A 19,828-nucleotide genomic window follows, 5' to 3' on the forward strand; every position below is an offset into this window, starting at 1 on the left:
TTAAAGTCTGTGTCCCTAACCTGAGCCCAGTTTTGAGGTCCCAGGAGTGATGGAGAATATCCATCCCAGCAACAGAGGGACTTGCTCCAGAAAATTCACTGGGCTTGTATTTTAAGCCTTAGCCAATCCAGCCCATATAGAAAAATCCTCTGAATTGAATATCTGACGCATAGCTTTTCTTCTTTGTTTTTAGTTTTGTCTATTAAACGTATTTCCTTAAAAGCACATTTGTCTTCACGTAATTTACATGATGGATTTCAACATATCTAAGGTATAAAATGGGTTTCAAGGAACAGCCCAGTTTGTATTACTGTACCTACTGGAAACTAGGCTTCAGAAGACTGTGGCTCACCTTTCACCCGCCAGCTGGAGCCGGCCAGGTTGTGAATAAAGCATCACTGGCCTGTGTCTCTGCTCCCGTGGTACCATTCCTGGAAGGCTTTGTGCTTTCTCTGCACATCCAAATCATAGCCATTCTTTTTTTTTTTAATTTATTTATTATTTTTGGCTGCGTTGGATCTTCGTTGCTGCACATGGGCTCTCTCCAGTTGCGGCGAGGGGGCGGGGGGGGCTGCTCTTTGTTGTTTCGGTGGCTCCTCTTGTTGTAGAGCACGGGCACCAGGCGCACGGGATCCAGTAGTTGTGGCACGCGGGCTCAGTAGTTATGGCTTGTGGGCTCTAGAGCACAGCCTCAGTAGCTGTGGCCCACGGGCCCAGTCGCTCCGCGGCATGTGGGATCCTCCCGGATTCTCAACCATTGTGCCACAAGGGAAGCCCCATAGCCATTCTTATAGGCTACTCTTCGTTGCGGTGCGCGGGCTTCTCATTGCGGTGGCTTCTCTTGTTGCGGAGCACGGGCTCTAGGCGCGCGGGCTTCAGTAGTTGTGGCACATGGGCTTAGTTGCTCCGTGGCATGTGGGATCTTCCTGGACCAGGGCTCGAACCCGTGTCAGCTGCATTGGCAGGCGGATTCTTAACCACTGCGCCACCAGGGAAACCCGAAACTCTTTCTTAATGAAATCGCCCTGGTTTTTGGCCCTGTTAAGAGCCTGGCAGTCACCTTTGTCCTGTGAATTCCCAGATTTTTGTTCTCTCTTGTTTCTGTTGCCTCAGCTAAAACGTAAGCTTCTGCCTTAAGCTGTGTACCTTTTCCCTGCCCATTACCCGGCAGCATGCTTTCCGTCTAGGAGGTGCCCTTAACTTTGGGTGAATTAGCACCCCACAGCATTTTAAATCATAGCTGCACAAAGCCTCTTATTTCCCTCCCCATCTCCTCTTTCCCTGAAAAAAGAGAGGGCTTCCCTGGTGGTGCAGTGGTTGAGAATCCGCCTGCCGATGCAGGGGACACGGGTTCGAGCCCCGGTCTGGGAAGATCCCACATGCCACGGAGCAACTAGGCCCGTGAGCCACAACTACTGAGCCTGCGCATCTGGAGCCTGTGCCTCACAACGAGAGAGGCCGCGATAGTGAGAGGCCCGCGCACCGCGATGAAGAGTGGCTCCCGCTTGCCACAACTAGAGAAAACTCTCACACAGAAATGAAGACCCAACACAGCAAAAAAAAAAAAAAAAAAAAAAAAAATATATATATATATATATAAAAGAAAGAGAAACCCATCAGTACTTGTAGTAATGGGAGTTCCGGATCCATTGGTGTATTTCCTTTGAATTCACTGATGGATGATGACTCCATCGGATTCACCGACGGTGGAGATGGGTCACCGATGCTGTATCTGGAGAGAGGTGCTTTGTCCAGAGTGGGGGTCTAGCAAAGGCCTCCAAAGTGTGTCTGTGAAGCAAGAAGGGTCACATTTTGCTTTTGTACAGTGTTTTCATTGTGTTGATTTGATTAGGGGAGATAATCAGCCCAGGTGCTTTCCAGGCTGCTGGATTGCTCTGTATCTGTGTCCTGAAGGATTAGGAACATCTTTGTAAACATGGGGTAGAGGCCAGAGTTGAACTTGAAACTCTTTGGGAAGGGGAGTGTGTGTGTGTGTGTGTGTGTGTGTGTGTGTGTTGCAAAGCTCTGTGATGATTGCACTAGTTTCCTGGAAATCTTTCTGGAGGCAAAAAAACCCACCTTTATTTACAAGTACATAAAAAAATTAGGAAGATGGCATAACCAACTTTAAAAAAATTTTCTAAAAATACCTTATTGAAATATAGTTGATTTACAGTGTGTTAATTTCTGCTGTACAGCAAAGTAACTGAGTTATACATATACATATATTCTTTTCCATCATGGTTTATCACAGGGTATTGGATATAGTTCCCTGTGCTCTACAGTAGGACCTTGTTGTTTACCTATCCAACTTTTAACTGATGTAGCAAAAGCCCAAACACCTGTTTCCAGGAATTTTATGTCCTATCTTATTGATAAAGGGGAAATTTAGTCTAATTTCCCCTTGAGGAGGGGGTTGGGATATAGTCAATTTAACTGTAAAAGAACTTGGTTTAAATGAGGGTTCAGTGAAATCTGGCCTGCGGGGCTGGGGGCTGGAATGGTTTTTACATTTAAGACTTTTGTGTTTAAAAAAAAAAAAAAATGAGACTGAGGCCACATGTGGCCCAAAGCCTAAAATATTTACTACCTGACTCTTCGCAGAAAAAGTTTGCCAACCCTTGATTTCTGTAACTGATTTGTTTTGCGGATGAAAAAACCAAGGCTCAGGTGGCCTGAGCTCATAGGGCAGCTGGTTCCAGTGGAAGGGGAATCGGGTTCAAGTGTCTGCAGATCTGGCTTCTCACCCAGCTTTCCTTGGACCTAATACCCTTTTGTGATTGTTAACAGTTTCCCTTTGACTCCGTCATCCTAGAATTCAGTGATGTCTGCAGGGCGATTCTAATACTAACTATCCAGAGTTAGTCAAACTTCACAGGTTAAGGACACAGTTCTCTAAGTCTGTCCTCATTCAGACCCCAGCTGCAAGGTCTGGGGTCCCTGGACCACCTGCACTTCTGAGCAACTGGCTACAAATTCAGGGTTCCCATTGACCCTGTAGTTTCAGTAATAACTAGAATAACAGTGCTCAGGAAAGAGTGCTATACTTATGATTATAGTTTTATCAGAAAGGGTACAAATCAGGACCAGCCCAAAGAGACAGAGCGAGGTTTGGCAGGGTCTCGGTGGGAAGCTTCCTCAGGACATGTCACCTGAGCTTTGGTGTCCATAGTTTTGTTGGGGTTTCATTACATGGGTGTTATTACTTGTCCATATGTTGAACTTTCACCAGAGAGAACTTTCTACCTGAGAAACTTTCCTGCCTAACAGGGCGACCTTTGTTTTCCAAATGTTTCCTCCGCCTTCCCATGAAAGCTCTTCCTTCCTGTGTGTCCTGACCCCTCCCCCTCGCTTTAGCTCAGGATGTGTTAGAAGCTGCAATTTTCTGGCCGCCTCTTTTTTTTTTTTAACATCTTTATTGGAGTATAATTGCTTTACAATGGTGTGTTAGTTTCTGCTTTATAACAAAGTGAATCAGCTATACGTGTATATATATATGTTCCCATATCTCTTCCCTCTTGCATCTCCCTCCCTCCCACCTCCCCATCCCACCCCTCTAGGTGGTCACAAAGCACCAGGCTGATCTCCCTGTGCTATGCGGCTGCTTCCCACTAGCTATCTATTTTACATTTGGTAGTGTATATATGTCCGTGCCACTCTCTCACTTCGACCCAGCTTACCCTTCCCCCTCCCCGTGTCCTCAAGTCCATTCTCTACGTCTGTGTCTTTATTCCTGTCCTGCCCCTAGGTTCTTCATGACATTTTTTTTTTTTAGATTCCATATATATGTGTTAGCATACGGTATTTGTCTTTCTCTTTCTGACTTACTTCACTCTGTATGACAGACTCTAGGTCCATCCACCTCACTACAAATAACTCAGTTTCGTTTCTTTTTATGGCTGTGTAATATTCCATTGTATATATGTGCCACATTTTCTTTATCCATTCATCTGTCAGTGGACACTTAGGGTCCCGCATTTTTATGGGATTCCTGTATATAGGTCTCCAGTCCCCGTGTCTCCCTCCCGCACCCCCAGTCAGGAGGTCAGGCTGATGTCAACTGGTTCAACCCCCAACTCTGCAGTCGCCTGGTTTTTTCTGGCAGGTCAGCCCCCATTCTAAGACTGTCCACGGTCCACTATGAGTCACCTCATTGGCATAAACGCAGGTTGCTCAGAAGGGCCCATAGACACTCCTATTACTTGGGAAATTCCAAGGGGCCAGAGGCCACTCCCCCAGGAAGCCAGGGCTAAGACCAACCAAATTCTTTATTCTGAAACAATGTCCGAGGTCTGACTCTTTCCACAGAGCTAGTTAGAGGTGGTGCCCAAAGGCTTCTCACTTTCATAGGTTTCTGACTTAGGAAGACTAGAATATTTCCTTTCCAAGAATTTATTCTGTGAGATAGTAAAACTCCTTTGCAAGTGAAAAGGGCGGAAAAATTTTCCTTCTACCCATGTAGGTTCTTCAGCTGGTCTAATAATCAAGTTGGCAGAAGACAGCTTAACAGAAAAACAGATCATCTCCCCGGGTCCCACGTCAAAGTTTTCAGAAGGCAGACCCTTAGTGGCCCGTCGTGGACCAAGTAACCATCCCTGGTGGGAAGGATGAAGGGGATTGTAAGACACAGACCTGCCTGCTGGGCTCCCTGTCCCAAGCGAGTGGGGGAGGAAAGGGGTCAGGTTACCAGACCAGGGAGCAGTCCTTGGCTCCGGGGCTGGGCGGGGTGGGCCTCTTCAGAAGGCACACACTACATTAGCCCTTTGTGTATCCAGTTGACATGTGCTTACAGGCCGTCTCCCGTGCGCTGGGTGTTACTCAGGATGACGGGGTGGAGCCCGGAAATAGACAAAAGTCCTGCCCCCAGGTCTTGGCGGTCAGCTGTTCCTTCTGTGTTGTTCTGTGCTCATCTGTGTCTCCTCTTTCCTTTTACCTCGGCTTCTTTCTCAGTAGATGCTTCCTGACTTGCCTCTGTTTGCTGACACCGGGTTTATGTACGTGGGAGAGTTGTAAACACACACTCTGATTTTGTACGGTGGTATTTTCAAAGTGCGTTAAGGCAGGATTCATCTCATGAGCCTGGATTTGAAACCTAAGTCACGTTGTGCTTTGCTATACATAGTACAGTATTTTACTTAGGCAAGACGTTTTCAACAAATTGTGTTATTTTGAAAACATTAACGTTTTTCTCCAAAGGAGGATTGGGTCCAGATGAGGCCACTGAGGCAGAAGAAAGTTATCTGAGTCTTGGGGGTGGGGTGAGGGAGACTGTATTTCTACTTAAAATAAAGTTCCAGATTTGGCCCTACTGTCGTATAGAAAGACGAGCTGGCCTGGTGCATGCCACGTACTTGGGACATATTTCACTTAGTTCTGTTATCACTAATTGTTTGTATCAATAATTTTTTCACTCTAATATTTATTATCCGACATTGAAATTCTTGTTTGGGCAAACTTGTTTCCTTTTTTTTTTTTTTTTTTTTGTGGTGCGTGGGCCTCTCACTGTTGTGGCCTCTCCCGTTGCGGAGCACAGGCTCCGGACGCGCAGGCTCAGCGGCCATGGCTCACGGGCCCAGCCGCTCCGCGGCATGTGGGATCTTCCCGGACCGGGGCACGAACCCGTGTCCCCTGCATCGGCAGGCGGACTCCCAACCACTGCGCCACCAGGGAAGCCCTGGTTAATGTTTTTGAGAGCAGGAGCCAGCTCTTTTTTGCTTGTGTTCTCGGCTGCCTCTTACAAGGGATTCTCAGTTATGACTGCCCGTTTGTGTCCCTTGAGGAGCTTTGAAAAGAAAAGCGTCAGAATTGGTCAAGGCTGGGCCCAGGAACTAGTAAATTTTGAGTGCTTTCTCGGTGATGATGTGCAGAGTTGAGAGCCACCGAGCACCTGGCAGTGAACCTGGCACCTGGCAGTGAACCGTTTTGTCCACAGTAGGGTCACGGGTCTGAGCCCTCGGTGCAGGTCACTGCATCCCTGCCTGGAGGATTCAAATCGACCTTTTATTAGACTGAAGTAAAAGGGACTTACTCAGCCAGCGACTATGAGTGCCCGCCGTGTGCCAGGCACTGTTCTGGGCGCTGAGGTCACTGCATTGAACAGAACATGTCTCCGCTGCCCTGGAGCTTTTGCTCTTGGACTTGGGAAGACAGACCATAAATAGTGTCAGGTAATGATGATAAAGCTGTGGAGGAGAGCAAAGTGGGATGAGTGAGCAGAGCGGAAAGCAGCGCTTTGATTCAGGCTGGCTTAGGAACTATCCCGTCGGCATTAAATCAGCAAATGCTTTAAAACCAGCTTGCTCCGGCGGCTCCCGGGCCAGCCAGTCTCCAAGGACCTGCTGCCCTCTGCTGCCCCTGTGGATAAGCAGAGGCGGAGCAGAGGGACCCCGGAGAGCGGAGGCTGGAGGACAGGGTCTGAGGCTGCGGTCGTGTACTGAGACTTGCGCCTGGTCTGTGACCAGGGGCCCGGCTGTGCGCACATCTCACGACAGCACAGCAGCTCTCAGTACCCAGTTTGATATTTGGGTGTCCTTTTCTTAGGATGAGGATTATAATAGGATTCTAACCACTTTAAAAAAGATGACATACTTCCATAGCCAAAGCTGTCTCTTTCAAAATGTTTCTGAACGTGCTTTGTAGCTATGAAGTGGCTGTTTACTGAAGTGAGATGCCCGTTTCCTAAGTTATAGGCAACACCTGTTTCTTTCATAGGTGGAAAGTGCGGCAGGTATTAGGGCAGATGCAATTTAAGGAAAAGCAGAGAAGACTGTCATCTGTAGGGCACTTATTTTTCTGTGGGCCTTGACGTCAGGGCCCCGCCCCCACCCCAAGGTCAAATCGCGAGGTGGGTGGCCCCGTGCAGTGAGGGACCCTGTCTTGTATTTGGAGGGGTGTGTGTGTGGAGGGGTGTGCACCTGGGCAGACATATTGGGTGTGTCATCGTTGTCCCTGCCGACCCCTCCTCAAGTGAAGGTTATGGGGAGCTTTAGCCCAAGAGAGGCTCGGCTCTAGGACTGAAATCGCATCTTAAGGAGATAGACTGGCTTGGGTCTTAACCACAGAAGCCCTGGATGAAGGCTCACGTCGCGCCCGCGAGCGGGGATGGGCGGGACTCTGCTCTCAGGTCGCCAGGCGCGTCGGGGGAGAAAAGCTGCTGGTTCGTTCCCGAAACCAGGGGACCAGCCCTCTGCACTGAGGTCTGGAATTTCATTCTGGAGCACAGAGGTGTCTTCCACCGTCCTCTCTGGCGGCCGAATGCAGGGCACACCCCCTTGCTGTGTCTCTCCGTTCCTGAGCGCAAAGAAGCCGGGAAAGCCTAGCTCGGGAATTCAGTCCCTGGGCCTGGAGGGGGAGCTCGCCCCGGGGAGGGGAGGCTCTGGCCTCTGCTCCCCGCATCTGCTCGGCCCACGTGGCCCTACCTGCCGGGGTGCGCCCCTCGCCACCCCCGCGGGGACTGCACTCCCCGCGCCCAGGCCGGCTGGCCGGGGAGGGGGGAGGGGAGGGAGGGGCGGGGCGAGGGGCGGGAGGGCCGAGGTTTCCACCCCCGGGAGGGGCTCCTCAGCGCTGGGGACCGGCGCGGGCGGGGCGGGGCGGGGCCGACAAGCTGTGCGCGTCTCCAGGGGCCGCCGAGGTACAGCTGCGGCGCGTCGCCCGGAGCATCCTTTCCAGCTGGTCCCCGCCCGCCCGCCCGCCCGTGCTGCTGCCTGTGTCGGGCGTGACTTCTTTGTGTTCTGCTTTCTGACCGCGCCTCTTCTCCGCAGGACCTGTTCGTTCTTCTTCGGGCTACAAGAAGGCAGATGATGAGATGTCCCGGGCCACGTCTGTTGGGGACCAGCTGGACGCACCAGCCCGCACCATTTACCTCAACCAACCGCATCTCAACAGATTCCGTGACAACCGGATCAGGTAGGAGGCGGCAGCCAGCCGAGAGTCGCAGGAAGCGGTTAATTCACAGCTGGGATGTGGCTCGGCTTCCTCTCCTGGGCTTTACCACGCACCTGGCCAGCCCCCCCGCCCCTCTCTGCTGTCGCCAGCCCCCTCCACTCCCCTCCCCCTCAAGCCTGGCAGTCTACACCCGCGTTTCCAATCGGGTCATGGGAATATAGCTCGTACCTTTCTCTCTTTTGCGTTGGTTCTGTGCTCAGGCTGGCTGTGAGCCCGGAGGACGTTTTTAGGCTTCCGTCCCTGGCAAAAATGAGGTTTCTCGTCTCTTCATCCCTGAGTGCCCTTCCAAGAATTCCCCAGTCCTGTTTTAAGCCAACTGATAGCTCTCCTTAACAAGTTACCGACTGTAATGTGGAGAAGCGCTTTATACTGGAATCCCTCCGGTCACAAGAACTCACATTCGGCTCTCAATGCCCAGGACATTTGTTAAGAGGGCTTTATTTCCTGGGAAACTTTGCCCAGAGTTAGCGGGAAGACGGATGGACGCTAACATGTAAACGTCTGCTTTTTGCCGGCCGCTCTCTTGGATGCTTTAGCTACATTGGCTTTATAAAACCTCAGAACCCCTTGAAGAAGGCAGTCTTACCTTCAGATGAGGAGACTGACGGAGAAGGATGTTAAATATGGCCATTTAGCTACTAAATGGCATAGCTGGAAATAGAACTTAGCTTGCCTGACTACTAAACCCAAAGTCTTTCTGCTGTGCAAAGCTAGGTCTTTTAGGCATGTGAGTTAGCATGTTTGCAAATTTCATTAAACTTTCAGGCTTAGACAACTTTATCTCTGGGAGTGACTTCAGAGGATGTAGTTCTGTGAGTGGCTCAGAACACCATGCTCAGGTGTAGAGAAGGTAAGTGATTGGTCGGGTTACGTACGGCTTATTGACAAACCAGGCCAGGGCTCCTTTGTGAAAGCGCCAGCTAAAGCTTTGTTACGTGTTAAGTGTTCCTCTGCAGCCGTAGCACTTGAGCTTAGCCTGACATCTTTCTTCAGAAAGGCCTGGCTGTTGGACATTATTGTAGCTTGATAGGATTTGGGATAAAACAATGGTGCATATACTATGCAGAAGTGACGCTTTCATTTATTAAAAGAGTGTTAGATTATCCTGGATGGCTCTATTTTGGGTTTTAAGAATGACCGTTGGGGCCTATTTAATACTTAAGCGTGTAGCTTGGAAGAATAGCTGAGACCGAATTCAAGGCTGAGCGGGCTTGGTTTAAGATACAGAGCCTCAAGCGCGAGTTCCCGCTTCACTCACTGGGATAGCTCTAATCAGAAAGACAGTAGCAGGTGTTGGCGAGGATGTGCAGAAATGGGAACCGTCCTACATTGCTGATGGGAATGAAAAATGGTGCAGCTGCTTTGCAAGACAGTTTGTTTCTTAAAAGGTTAAATGTAAAGTTACATATGATCCAGAAATTCGAGGTGTGTCTACCCAAGAGAAATGAAGACGTATGTCCACACAGAAACTGGTATAGAAGTCCCTAGCAGCATTATGACAGTAGGTAAAAGTGGAAACCGTCCAAATGTCTGTTGACTGACAAGTGAGTAAATAAACCGTGGTACGGCCATACAGTGGAATATCATTTGGCCACAAAAAAGAACGCACTTCTACAACATGAATTAACTTTGAACACATTATGCTAGGAGAAGCCAGTAATAGGCCTCCTGTATGATTGTATTTATATGAAATACCCAGAGGAGGGAAATCTACGGAGACATAAGATTAGTGGCTTCTAGGGCTGAGGAGTAGGTTGGGAAAAGAGGAATGACTGTAATGTACACGGGGTTTCATTGGGGTGATGGATACACAACTCTGTGAAATATACTTAAACCGTCTGCAATCCGGCACTGACATTATAGCTCCATTTCCTTAGACTTTCTCATGTGTGACCTTAAGATATTTTCAAGTAGTATTTTTGCTTAGTTCCTATTAATTTCGGTATCCATTTGTGCATGCTTAAAGCTGGGAGAATGAAATAGGGGTCTTTGTTTTTTGTCTGAATTCTCTAGTTCCCCTGGAAGGTGAAGATTTTTAAAAGCCTTGGTAGCGAGGCCTCACAACCTGTTCTGTAATTAAGACTCACGTTGGCTTTAAAAATTTTTTAATTTATTTTTTATTGGAGTGTAGTTTATGTACAATGTTGTGTTAGTTTCCCGTGTACAGCAAAGTGATTCAGTTATACATCTATATATATATATAAATCCTTTTTCAGACTCTTTTCCATTATAGGTTATTACAAGATATTGAATATAGTTCCCTGTGCTGTACAGTAGGTCCTTGTTGGATCCGTTTTATATATAGTAGTGTATAAAACACTGCTAATTTATCCCACCCCTCCCTTTTGGTAACCATAAGTTTGTTCCCTATATCTGAAGACTCACATTGACTTTTGAAACTGATTTTTATTATTAATCAAAGAGATTTCCAGCGGCTGCCTGTTATACAGTTTCATTTGTACTCTTGGGGGTGGGGGAGGGCTAAGTGGGAGTATACCGTGGGTTGGCTAGGAAGAAAGTAGGTAGACACAAACCATCCCATTTAAAGCCTTGTATGTGAGTGTATAATTGAATTAGTTAAATATGTTAAATCTTAAAATTCTGTGAGCATAGGTTTCAGAGTATACCGAATAGGCTCTAAGAAATTAAAGTATGGTGCCGGCTGTTCTAGAAAATGGTCTTCCAATACTCACTTTACCTCCACTGTATATTTAATTAGGAACTATCAATGGTAATGTGACTCGTAGTTCATTCAAGAATCGATTTTAAAGCTTCTTGGCATATAGTTTAAAGATTTTACAAAATGTTGAACAATATTGTTTCAGCACTTGAATATCGCTGAAATCGTTCTATTAAATACTGATTTTTTTAAAAACATAAGGCTTTTTGTCTTTGTCATGACTGTTTGTTGAAAGTTGATAAAGCTACTCAAAGGAGTATTTTCATTAAAGGGAGTTGATAAAGGAGTTATTTTTCTTAATATAGTTTTTCTTGGGAAAACATTAATGGTTTTTCCCGGAAGCTGGGGCATATGGAGTGTTGATCCCAGATAGCTTGCATCTAAACTGAGGCTTTTGAAAAGAAGGGACCACGTGGGACAGATGGGGCTCACGCTGGTCCATGGAGTGGGGGTGTCTGGTGTATCTCATGCCCTGCACGTCTGCAGGCTGGCCCTCCCTGGAACCGAGCTCTCGCACTTACCCTCCCCACCCGAGGCCATCTCTGGCATGGAACCTCATGGTGGTGGCAGTTGCTATGTGACTGCCTTCACGGGCAACTGGTGTCTTGACTTCACGGAAGGGGTTGGAGTTCGCCAAGGCGGGATGTGGTGGTTGTGTGTTCGGGGAGGTTGGTGAAGGGGCAGCATGGTACAATTCAGGGCAGCGATGGGTGGTCCGGGGTTAACGTCTGGACTGGTGTGTCCATCCAAGAAGGAGGCTCCACCAGGCGAGTGGGAGTGAGAAGGTCACTGCCAGGATTAACTGGCTTTGGCAGCCCCAGGAATGCCAGACATGGTGACTCCAATTCCAAGCAATTCCTTGAAATTCTGGAAGGGTTTGTGCCACGTCAATGGATGTCTCTCTAAACCTTGTTCTTGACACTGCAGGTAACACCAGCGTTTGATCTGAAGCTGTGGTATGTTGAAGTTTTCCATTATTGAAGCCAATGAATTTGGATTATCAAAATCATAGAGAAATAGAACATGGTCTTTTTCTCCTAGGCATTGATCTTCTAGGACCTTAACTGTGAAGACAGTAACTGTCTTCAATCATCCAGCAGTGACTAGATTTTACAGTGTAATTATTACATCTACACGTGAAAGATTGTGTATATGTCTACTTGACAAGATTCCTTTTTTCTCAAGTGTACAATCACATCTTTAAAAGGTAACAGCTTTATTGAGAAATAATTCACATACCATATAATTCACCCATCTAAAGGATACAGTTCAGTGGCTTTTACTATATTCAGGGTTGTTCTAAAGTTGTGGTGATGGTTGTACATTTTATCGCTTCCAGAGGAAACTCTGTACCCCTTAGCTGACATCTCCCCATCCCCTCCTCCCCGGCCCGAAGCAACCACTAATCCACTTTCTATCTCTGTAGATTTTCCTGTTCTGGACATTTCATATGAACGCTACCATTTCCCTTTAAGCATTTTAAGTTAAGTATTAAAAGCTTATAGAAAGCTTGCTATTTAGCGGAACCTGGTGGTGAATAATTAATTTTGTGTATCTAAATTTTAAAAGATGTTTCAAGTTATACAATTTTTCTTCTGGAAAATACCTTGAAGTGATTTCCTGATCAGAGGAATGGGCAATATTTATGTCATCAGGATCAGGCACGTGCAGTCTTTTTATGTGACTATCGAGCATGCCATTTAAAACAGTGAGTTTCAAGGCTGTCAAACGGTTTTCTCCAGTATTTGAAATGAGGCCTTCAGAGCAAGTTAGGAATGTTTCCGGACACTCAGATTTGAATGAGTCATTCATTTCAGGTGGGAGTTAAAGATGGCGAAAATCTTCATTAAAGCGCTAACTCGAGCTTTGTCCAGCTATTGCATTGCTAAAAGTTGCTTTGCCTTAAGAGAAATTTGCTTCATAGGGATAGTTTGCTGATTTTGTCAGGATAAGTTTGGAGGAGAATTTTGCCTTTATAGAGAGGGGAATTGAGCACTGGGTGGTAGGTTTAATAGCATCACGGTTTCATAATATTAGGGTGGGATCCTGATGCCTAAGAGGAGATTTTCCTTTTACGGAGTGAAGAGAACAAAGTCATCTTCGAAAGCAGTTTGTACCCGAATAGCGGTGGTAAATGTTTGTATATGGTACCAGATCTAAGATCATGGAGGGCTGCGAGGATGAGCGATTCTCTCTAAACGGCTAAAGCCGCAGAATTTAGGTAGGATCTGGTCACCACACTTAAGGTGCTTACAGTTTAACAGAGAAACCATACCAAGATACCGGTAACAATCGTAACTTCCTTTTGATTCGCCTACAGATCGTTGTCTTAAAAACCAAGGTTTATAGATCTCATGTGAGACAGTCATCCTTGTCAAGTTTGGCAAAGGTGAAGGTATATAAAATCCTTATCAAGAATAGTTGATGATGTTGAAAGCATTCCATTTGCCTACTTTAAAACGGCCTCAAGATTTTCTTCCATTTATGCTGTTTTTCATCGATCTGTTTATATTTTGAATAAAACTTGTATGTTCTTAAGGCATACAACATGATGGTTTCATACACATAGCAAAATACTACAGTCAACCTAATTAACATATAATCTCTTCACATAGTTAGCATTAGCTGTTTTTAATTTCAAGGCATATACTTGGTTAATCTCCAAACCAAGCACTCCTATCCTATATTTTCTGAACATGGATGTCACAGCATATCAGGAATCCTTACTCTTATACATGCCAGTAGCAAGTAAGGCCACAGAAGGTGCTTGTAATTAGAACGCTTATCGGGTTTGCACCACTGGACAAGGCTTTTGAGGCATTTTGCAGATAAAAGCATTCAAATCGGGGGCCTTTGGCACTGTTTATTTCAGGTAACTATGACATGCTTGAGCTTTCTTGAAATGTAGTATTTTTAGAAACAAAAGCATGTCAGCCTTGGGCCAGTTTGTATTTGATGTTTCTAAGGGAACAGCAAATGTCTAGGAGAACCGACTTGGATGGGTGATTGCTTCATCGAGTTGACCCTTGTATGGGTAGATCTGGTGCAGATTTTGAATTTGACTAAAGAAATGTCTGTGCCATTCCCATTTATAGAAACAGGCGAAGGGGTTGGGTTTGAGTTCTAGTCAGTTACTTATTTTCCCCTCCCCTAGTCCCAGATTCTGTTTAACTCTTACAACCTGTCTTCTGTGAACTTGAGCGCTTCTGACTCTTACTGATAAAAAGAATTAAGCATCAGGATTTGTGAAAAACACAAGTTAAAATTAACCAGAATTGGAGACGACTAGGGCGATGTGACAGCTACACGCAGTATCAGTTCTAAATCAGATCTTGGCACAGAAAAGGTACATTGGAGGAAACACTGAACTTATTTTTTAACTTGAAGTATAGTTGATTTACAGTGTTGTGTTAATTTCTGCTGTCCAGCAAAGTGATTCAGTTATACACATATATACGTTCTTTTTCATATTCTTTTCCATGATGGTTGTTGAATATAGTTCCCTGTGCTATATACAGTAGGACCTTGTTGTTTATCCGTTCTCTACGTAATAGTTTGCATCTGCTGATCCCAAACTCCCGATCCAGCCCTCCACCCCTCGCCCGGCAACCACAAGTCTGTTCTCTATGTCTGTGAGTCTGACTGACCTCACTTAGTACGATAGCGTCTACTTGCAACTGTGTTGCTGCAAATGGCATTATTTTGTTCTTTTTCATGGCCGAGTCGTATTCCATTGTATATATGTAACACTGGTGAATTTTGAACTCTGTAGTTGGGGTAGTATCGTGCCAATCTCATTAAATTAGTTTTGATCATGATTCTAAGGTGATAGGAGATACTGACTTTGTGGGGGGCCTGGGTGAAGGTTTATGGCAACTCTGTACTATGTTTGCGACTCTTCTGTGAGCATCAACTTATGTCAAAGTAAAAATACACTAAAAACCAGAAGTATCCGGGAGAATAGGAACTAAGTGCTCAACTCTTGCCTTTCTGTTGGATGCTTTGGGCGATGTTGGATCCTTACTGGGGACAGATGTGTGTTTGGAGGGATGGTGGCCAGTATCTTCACATATCCACGGTGCCGATCAGATGGGAAGGCAGCATCCCCTTAGCTGGCAACAGTAGGGTCTGTTTGCAAACGTCCGATCTAGTTGTGTCGAAGTTGAAAAAGTAGAACCGTGGGCTGCAGAAAATTCTGCGGTCAGAGTTCAGTCATGTGAGCTTTTGTGTAGTTATCTAGAAAGTAGCGTCTAAGTGTTGATTCTGCTACTTCTGGCTGAGTCACTCAACAGACAGCAGAAGCTTACTCAGAAATGCTAATCAGCAACCCTTTCAAGAGGGACAATGCCTCGTGAGAACAAAAGGGGAGGTCTGACCATTGTTGGGAGGGAGGGAGGTTTTACAAAGAAATTTCCTGAAATCCATGAGGTTGGCTTTGATCATCTAAATGCTGATCTGCCCTTTTCTCCTAAATGAACACCAGCTCTTCAGAACTCAAACTGTAGGCTTTTAGATGCCCTTACCTATGTTTTAAATTAGATGTAGTTAGGAAAGGATTTGGGGTTGAGTTTGGGATGTTATGGTTGGTCCTTCAGAGGGATTATTCTCTGTATCTTCAGTATTTGTCCTCCATAGGCTCCTGGAGAGGTTTGGCTGGCTGGGGCTTTCAGACCTGCCTGAGACAAGCTGACAGCTGGGGAGAGGGCCTCGCTCTGTCACATAAGCTCTACAGCCACATCAGTGGTCTCCAGATATTTTTGATCACATGTCCCATCAGTAAAACTTTTTACCCTGAACCTGGAATATGTCTATTTAACTATCTGTCTATATGTATTACTATCATTATCTGAAGACCCAATACGTATTTACCAAGATTCTCAGTTAAGAATTATGGATGTCAATCCATATTGTTGGTAACTTTCTTGATTTTTGAATATTTTCGGCTGATTTATCAGATTTAATTAAATTATCCTAACATTTAACCTGGAAAAATGATTTTGAAGAGCTTTTATTTCCTAAAGGTGCCAGTTGTACTGTTTATTTGCTTGTCATTCGTTTATTATTTTCAAAACGCGGTTTGCTTCATTGCGTGGTTCTTTTTTTTTGGCTGTTGCGTTAGGTCTTCTTTGCTGCGAGCAGGCTTTCTCTCGTTGCAATGAGCAAGGGCTACTCTTTGTTGTGGTGCGCGGGCTTCTTGTTGCGGAGCACGGGCTCTAGGTGCGCAGGCTTCAGTAGTTGTGGCTCATGGGCTCAGTAGTTGTGGCACGCAGGCTCAGTAGTTGTGGAGCATGGGCTTAGTTGCTCCGCGGCATGTGGGATCTTCCCGGCCCAGGGCTCGAACTCATGTCCCCTGCATTGGCATCTGGATTCATATCCACTGCGCCACCGGGGAAGTCCATTGCATGTTTCTGAGGCCACTTGTTCTTTTTGGGAGAGTTAGTCTAGTTGACAAGCGCACCTAGCTGGATGCAGACACTGAAACATGCGGTAATAAGCTGAGAGAACGGCCAGGGGAGGGCACCTTTGTTGCTCCCTTAGTCACTTAAGCTGCCAGGACAAAATACCATAGCCTGGGGGTTTAAACAACAGAGATGCATTTTCTCATAGTTCTAGAGGCTGGAAGTCCAAGATGGAGGGTGCCAGCATGGTCAAGTTCTGGTGAGGACCCTCTTCCTGGCTTGCATACCACCACCTTCTCACGTGGTGAGGAGAGAGAGAGAGAGAGAGAGAGAGACACCAAGCTGTGTGGTGTCCCTTCCTGTGAGGGCACTAATGCCATCATGGGGGCCCCACCCTCATGACCCCATCTCAACTTAATCACCTCCCAAAGGCGCCATCTCCAATACCGTCACGGGGGATGCGGGTGGGGTGAGGGCTTCGACATAGGGATTTTCAGGGGACACAGTTCAGTCCACAGCATCCCCTGACCCCCACTGTTAGGGCGCTTCTCCTTCAGCTGTGTTACGGAGGGTCTTGGGGCATTCAGTAAAGGTTATTGAAGCTAACTTTTTGGAGGTACATGTACGTATAAGCTCTGATACCTTTCTCCTACACCCCAGGGTAGAAGCACCTGCTCTAGATTCTTTTCTTTGGAGAAAACCTGTGTGGTCCGACCCAGTCTGACCTTGACCTTAGGCCTCAGCAGCACTGAGACGCATGACAGTAAGGAGGCTGGAGCACCGTTTCCAAGCCTGCGCTGGTCTGTGCTAGGGAAGCACGTCAGCCCCCGACTGTCAAGAGTGATGCTCCGGGGCTGGGCGTGGGTCATGGCTCTGCAGGGCAGGCCAGCGGCAGAGTGGGTGTGGGTGAAGCTGACGGTAGATGACCAGTGAGCTGGGTTGGAGGTGAGTAGTGGCTCACGTCGGGAGGGCATCCAGGCATGGGGGAGGCGCGTGCGAAGGGCGGAAGGTCTACCAGCCACGTGTGTGCCTTTCCAGGCTCCTGGAGGTGAGTTAGCTGCAGAGAGGAAGGCTTTTAAAGGGGCAGGTGACAGCGTTACATTGTTTCCGGGACCCTTCTGGCTGATGCAGTTATATAAAGGAATATTCCTTAAGTTATCCAATCAAAAAATGGCTCCTTTATTTCTGCTCCTGTAAAGAGTGGAGGTTTCAGAAGTATTGTCTAGCATATGAAATGTGTTACCAAGCTCTGACAATTTAAAAATAGAGCTCTTTATTTGAAAACAGTAAGGCTATATAGGCTGAGTACTGTCATATTTACTTCCCCAGTATTCCGTCTCTGTTACAACTGCCTCCTGTTAATGTTTCATGTTACCTTTCCAAATCATTAATCATTCTAGGGTTGATAGATCAGAATAAATTGAATTACCTCATAAATGACTATGGCAGAAGGGCAAACAGAAACATTGACTTCTGTCAGTGTTACTGTTCTGCTGGACAGCTGCCACTAGGATTTCAGTAAAGTTTTGTTCACTATGTTTCCTTAGATGTTGCAGGAGAAATAATTTTAAGGACAGGAGCGAGTGTGTGTGCGCGTATATACGTAGTTATTCTCCGTATGGAGGTCTTGACGTGGGTCAACCATGTTTGTAAGCCCAGTATTGTCAATATTATGAAGTTGGGAAACTCCAAGGCCAAAGAAAACATCATGGGAGATTCCTTCTGATGTCTTTACCAATCTCCTTCCTCCATTCTGCACGCGCCCGCACACACACGCACACACATACACACACACGCACATACGCCCGAAATGCTCACTTAATGCTTATAAGTCATTTGCCTACAAAGGAACATCTGTCTCCATTGAGGGTTGGAGAAGTTATCTGTGATATTGTTTGCTATGGAATAAAATATGTTTTATAGAAACCAACCCCTGATGTTTAAGGATTTGGGAATAGTGGATTGCTTTATAAGAAAGTTAGCTCAGTTAAGTTTTAAATCATAATACTTTCTATATAAATAGTTCGCAGATATTAATGTTCTTCACAGCCAAGTATGTTTTCTCACCTAGCAGCTGAAGATAAATCAGTTATGCATTGCGTGTTCTTTTGAACTGTTGGGCTAAAGGACCTCATGAATTTTGATATTTTGAGATACTACAATTAGAAAAAATGAATACAGTAAGAAAGACTAGGCTTTTTGAGAAACTCATATGCTGTTTACTTTTTGAAATACATCGGGTATTTAAAAAATTAGAACGGCCTAAAAATGGGTCCACATATGTCCGTGGAATAGTAATGTTGATAACGTAATGAATAGAGCAGTAGTTGAGTGATAGAGCTTTGTTGTAACGTCTGACATGTGTTCTCTGCTTAGTAAGACTTTGAAGATAGTTGCTGACTGAGGGGGCAGGGGGTCGGGGAGAGATGGATTGGGAGTTTGGGGTTAGCAGGTACCGACTATTGTATATAGAATGGATAAACAACAAGGTCTTCCTGTACAGCACAGAGAACTGTATTTAATATCCTACAAACCATAATAGAAAAGAATATGAAAAAGAATATATCAACATATATGTGTAACTGAATCACTTTGCTCTTCAGCAGAAATTAGCATTGTAAGTCAAGTATACTTCAGTAAAATAAAATTTAAAAAAAGTGAATTGTCTCTAAAACCTTTTTGCCAGGTTGATGTAGCCCATAAATGATCAAATGCATTTTTGTGGAATTTTTGCAAGTGACCGTCAGTGCCGATGGTCACTTCACGCTTGCACTCCACAGGCCATATTGCGCTTCCCATTTCCTGTCGCATGGTTGGAGAGACCAGGATATATAGATCATTTTTTTAAAAAACCTTACATTGCATAAGAAAAATCTGTTTATTTGGTCTGGGCTGGGGCCCTGATTTCTGTTGGAAACTAGCACGTGGTGATTTTGTCGAAGGCGATCCTATTGTCACCCGTCCTGCAGTGCGTATGTCACGGGATTATTGTGAGGATTAATTAATTAATATGCATAATTACTGAATTAATATGCAGAAAACACTAAACAGTGTCTGACTGAGTGCCTTTTGAATTTTGATGTTCCCGTCATTTGCATTTTAGATAGTATGTCTGGCAATAACTTTCTACTAAACTTTGTATATAATCACTTGAGTTTATAAAGAAAAACAAAAAACCCACCAGGTTTGGTGTTGTGTTAGTAGAGATTAAAAAATAATGTGCGCATTGAGTAGGCTGAGTGGATGTAAGGAACAAACACAAACATTTTCGTTTTGCTTAAACCTGACTTTTAAGATTTACTTTTAGTGTTTGCCTGAGGTTATCACAGAGAATTTTAAATTACTAAGTACTTACTGGAAAAACAGTAACAGAAAAAACTAGCAGTGTAAACTTTTTTTTTTTTTGAATAGCTCGAGGAGGAAAGGCAATCAAAGTGAAGTAAAGTGGGCGAAGCAAATCTGGTCTGTAGGTCTTGGCTCTCCTGATTTCTGGCTGAATGACCTGTGCCAGTAATTTCCTGCATTTCCTCATTTGTCAGATGGGAAGCACATTTCCTTGAAGGTTTCTTGTGATCACATGAGGCTCCAAGTGTGAAAATGGTCCCGAACGTGATGCAACATGGATATTGCCTCTCCGGTCCTTCATAATATGTCATGTAGGCCTATCGCTTTTTTTCTTTCCCTTTTTTCTTTTTAATTGCGCCAAATACACGTAACATAAAATTTACCATCCTCATTATTTTAAGTATTCGGTTCAGTAGGGTCAAGTACACTCACGTCATGGTGCACACAATCGCCAGGACTC

At 45.5% G+C, this 19,828-nt stretch overlaps 1 protein-coding gene across 2 annotated transcripts in view; it reads left to right on the top strand.

Annotated features, from left to right (window-relative positions):
- Positions 1-7,768: 7,768 nt before the first annotated feature.
- Positions 7,769-19,828, top strand: part of ATP8A2 (ATPase phospholipid transporting 8A2) — a 442,872-nt gene continuing 430,812 nt past the window's right edge. For both annotated transcript variants that reach the window (XM_065895899.1, XM_065895900.1), the window contains exon 1: positions 7,769-7,905. In XM_065895899.1, the coding sequence (XP_065751971.1) occupies positions 7,805-7,905 (101 nt within the window). In that variant the 5' untranslated portion in view covers positions 7,769-7,804. The remainder of the gene's footprint in view (positions 7,906-19,828) is intronic.

The sequence above is a fragment of the Phocoena phocoena genome, chromosome 18, assembly GCF_963924675.1.
Source record: "Phocoena phocoena chromosome 18, mPhoPho1.1, whole genome shotgun sequence".
In the NCBI taxonomy this organism is placed as follows: Eukaryota; Metazoa; Chordata; class Mammalia; order Artiodactyla; family Phocoenidae; genus Phocoena; species Phocoena phocoena.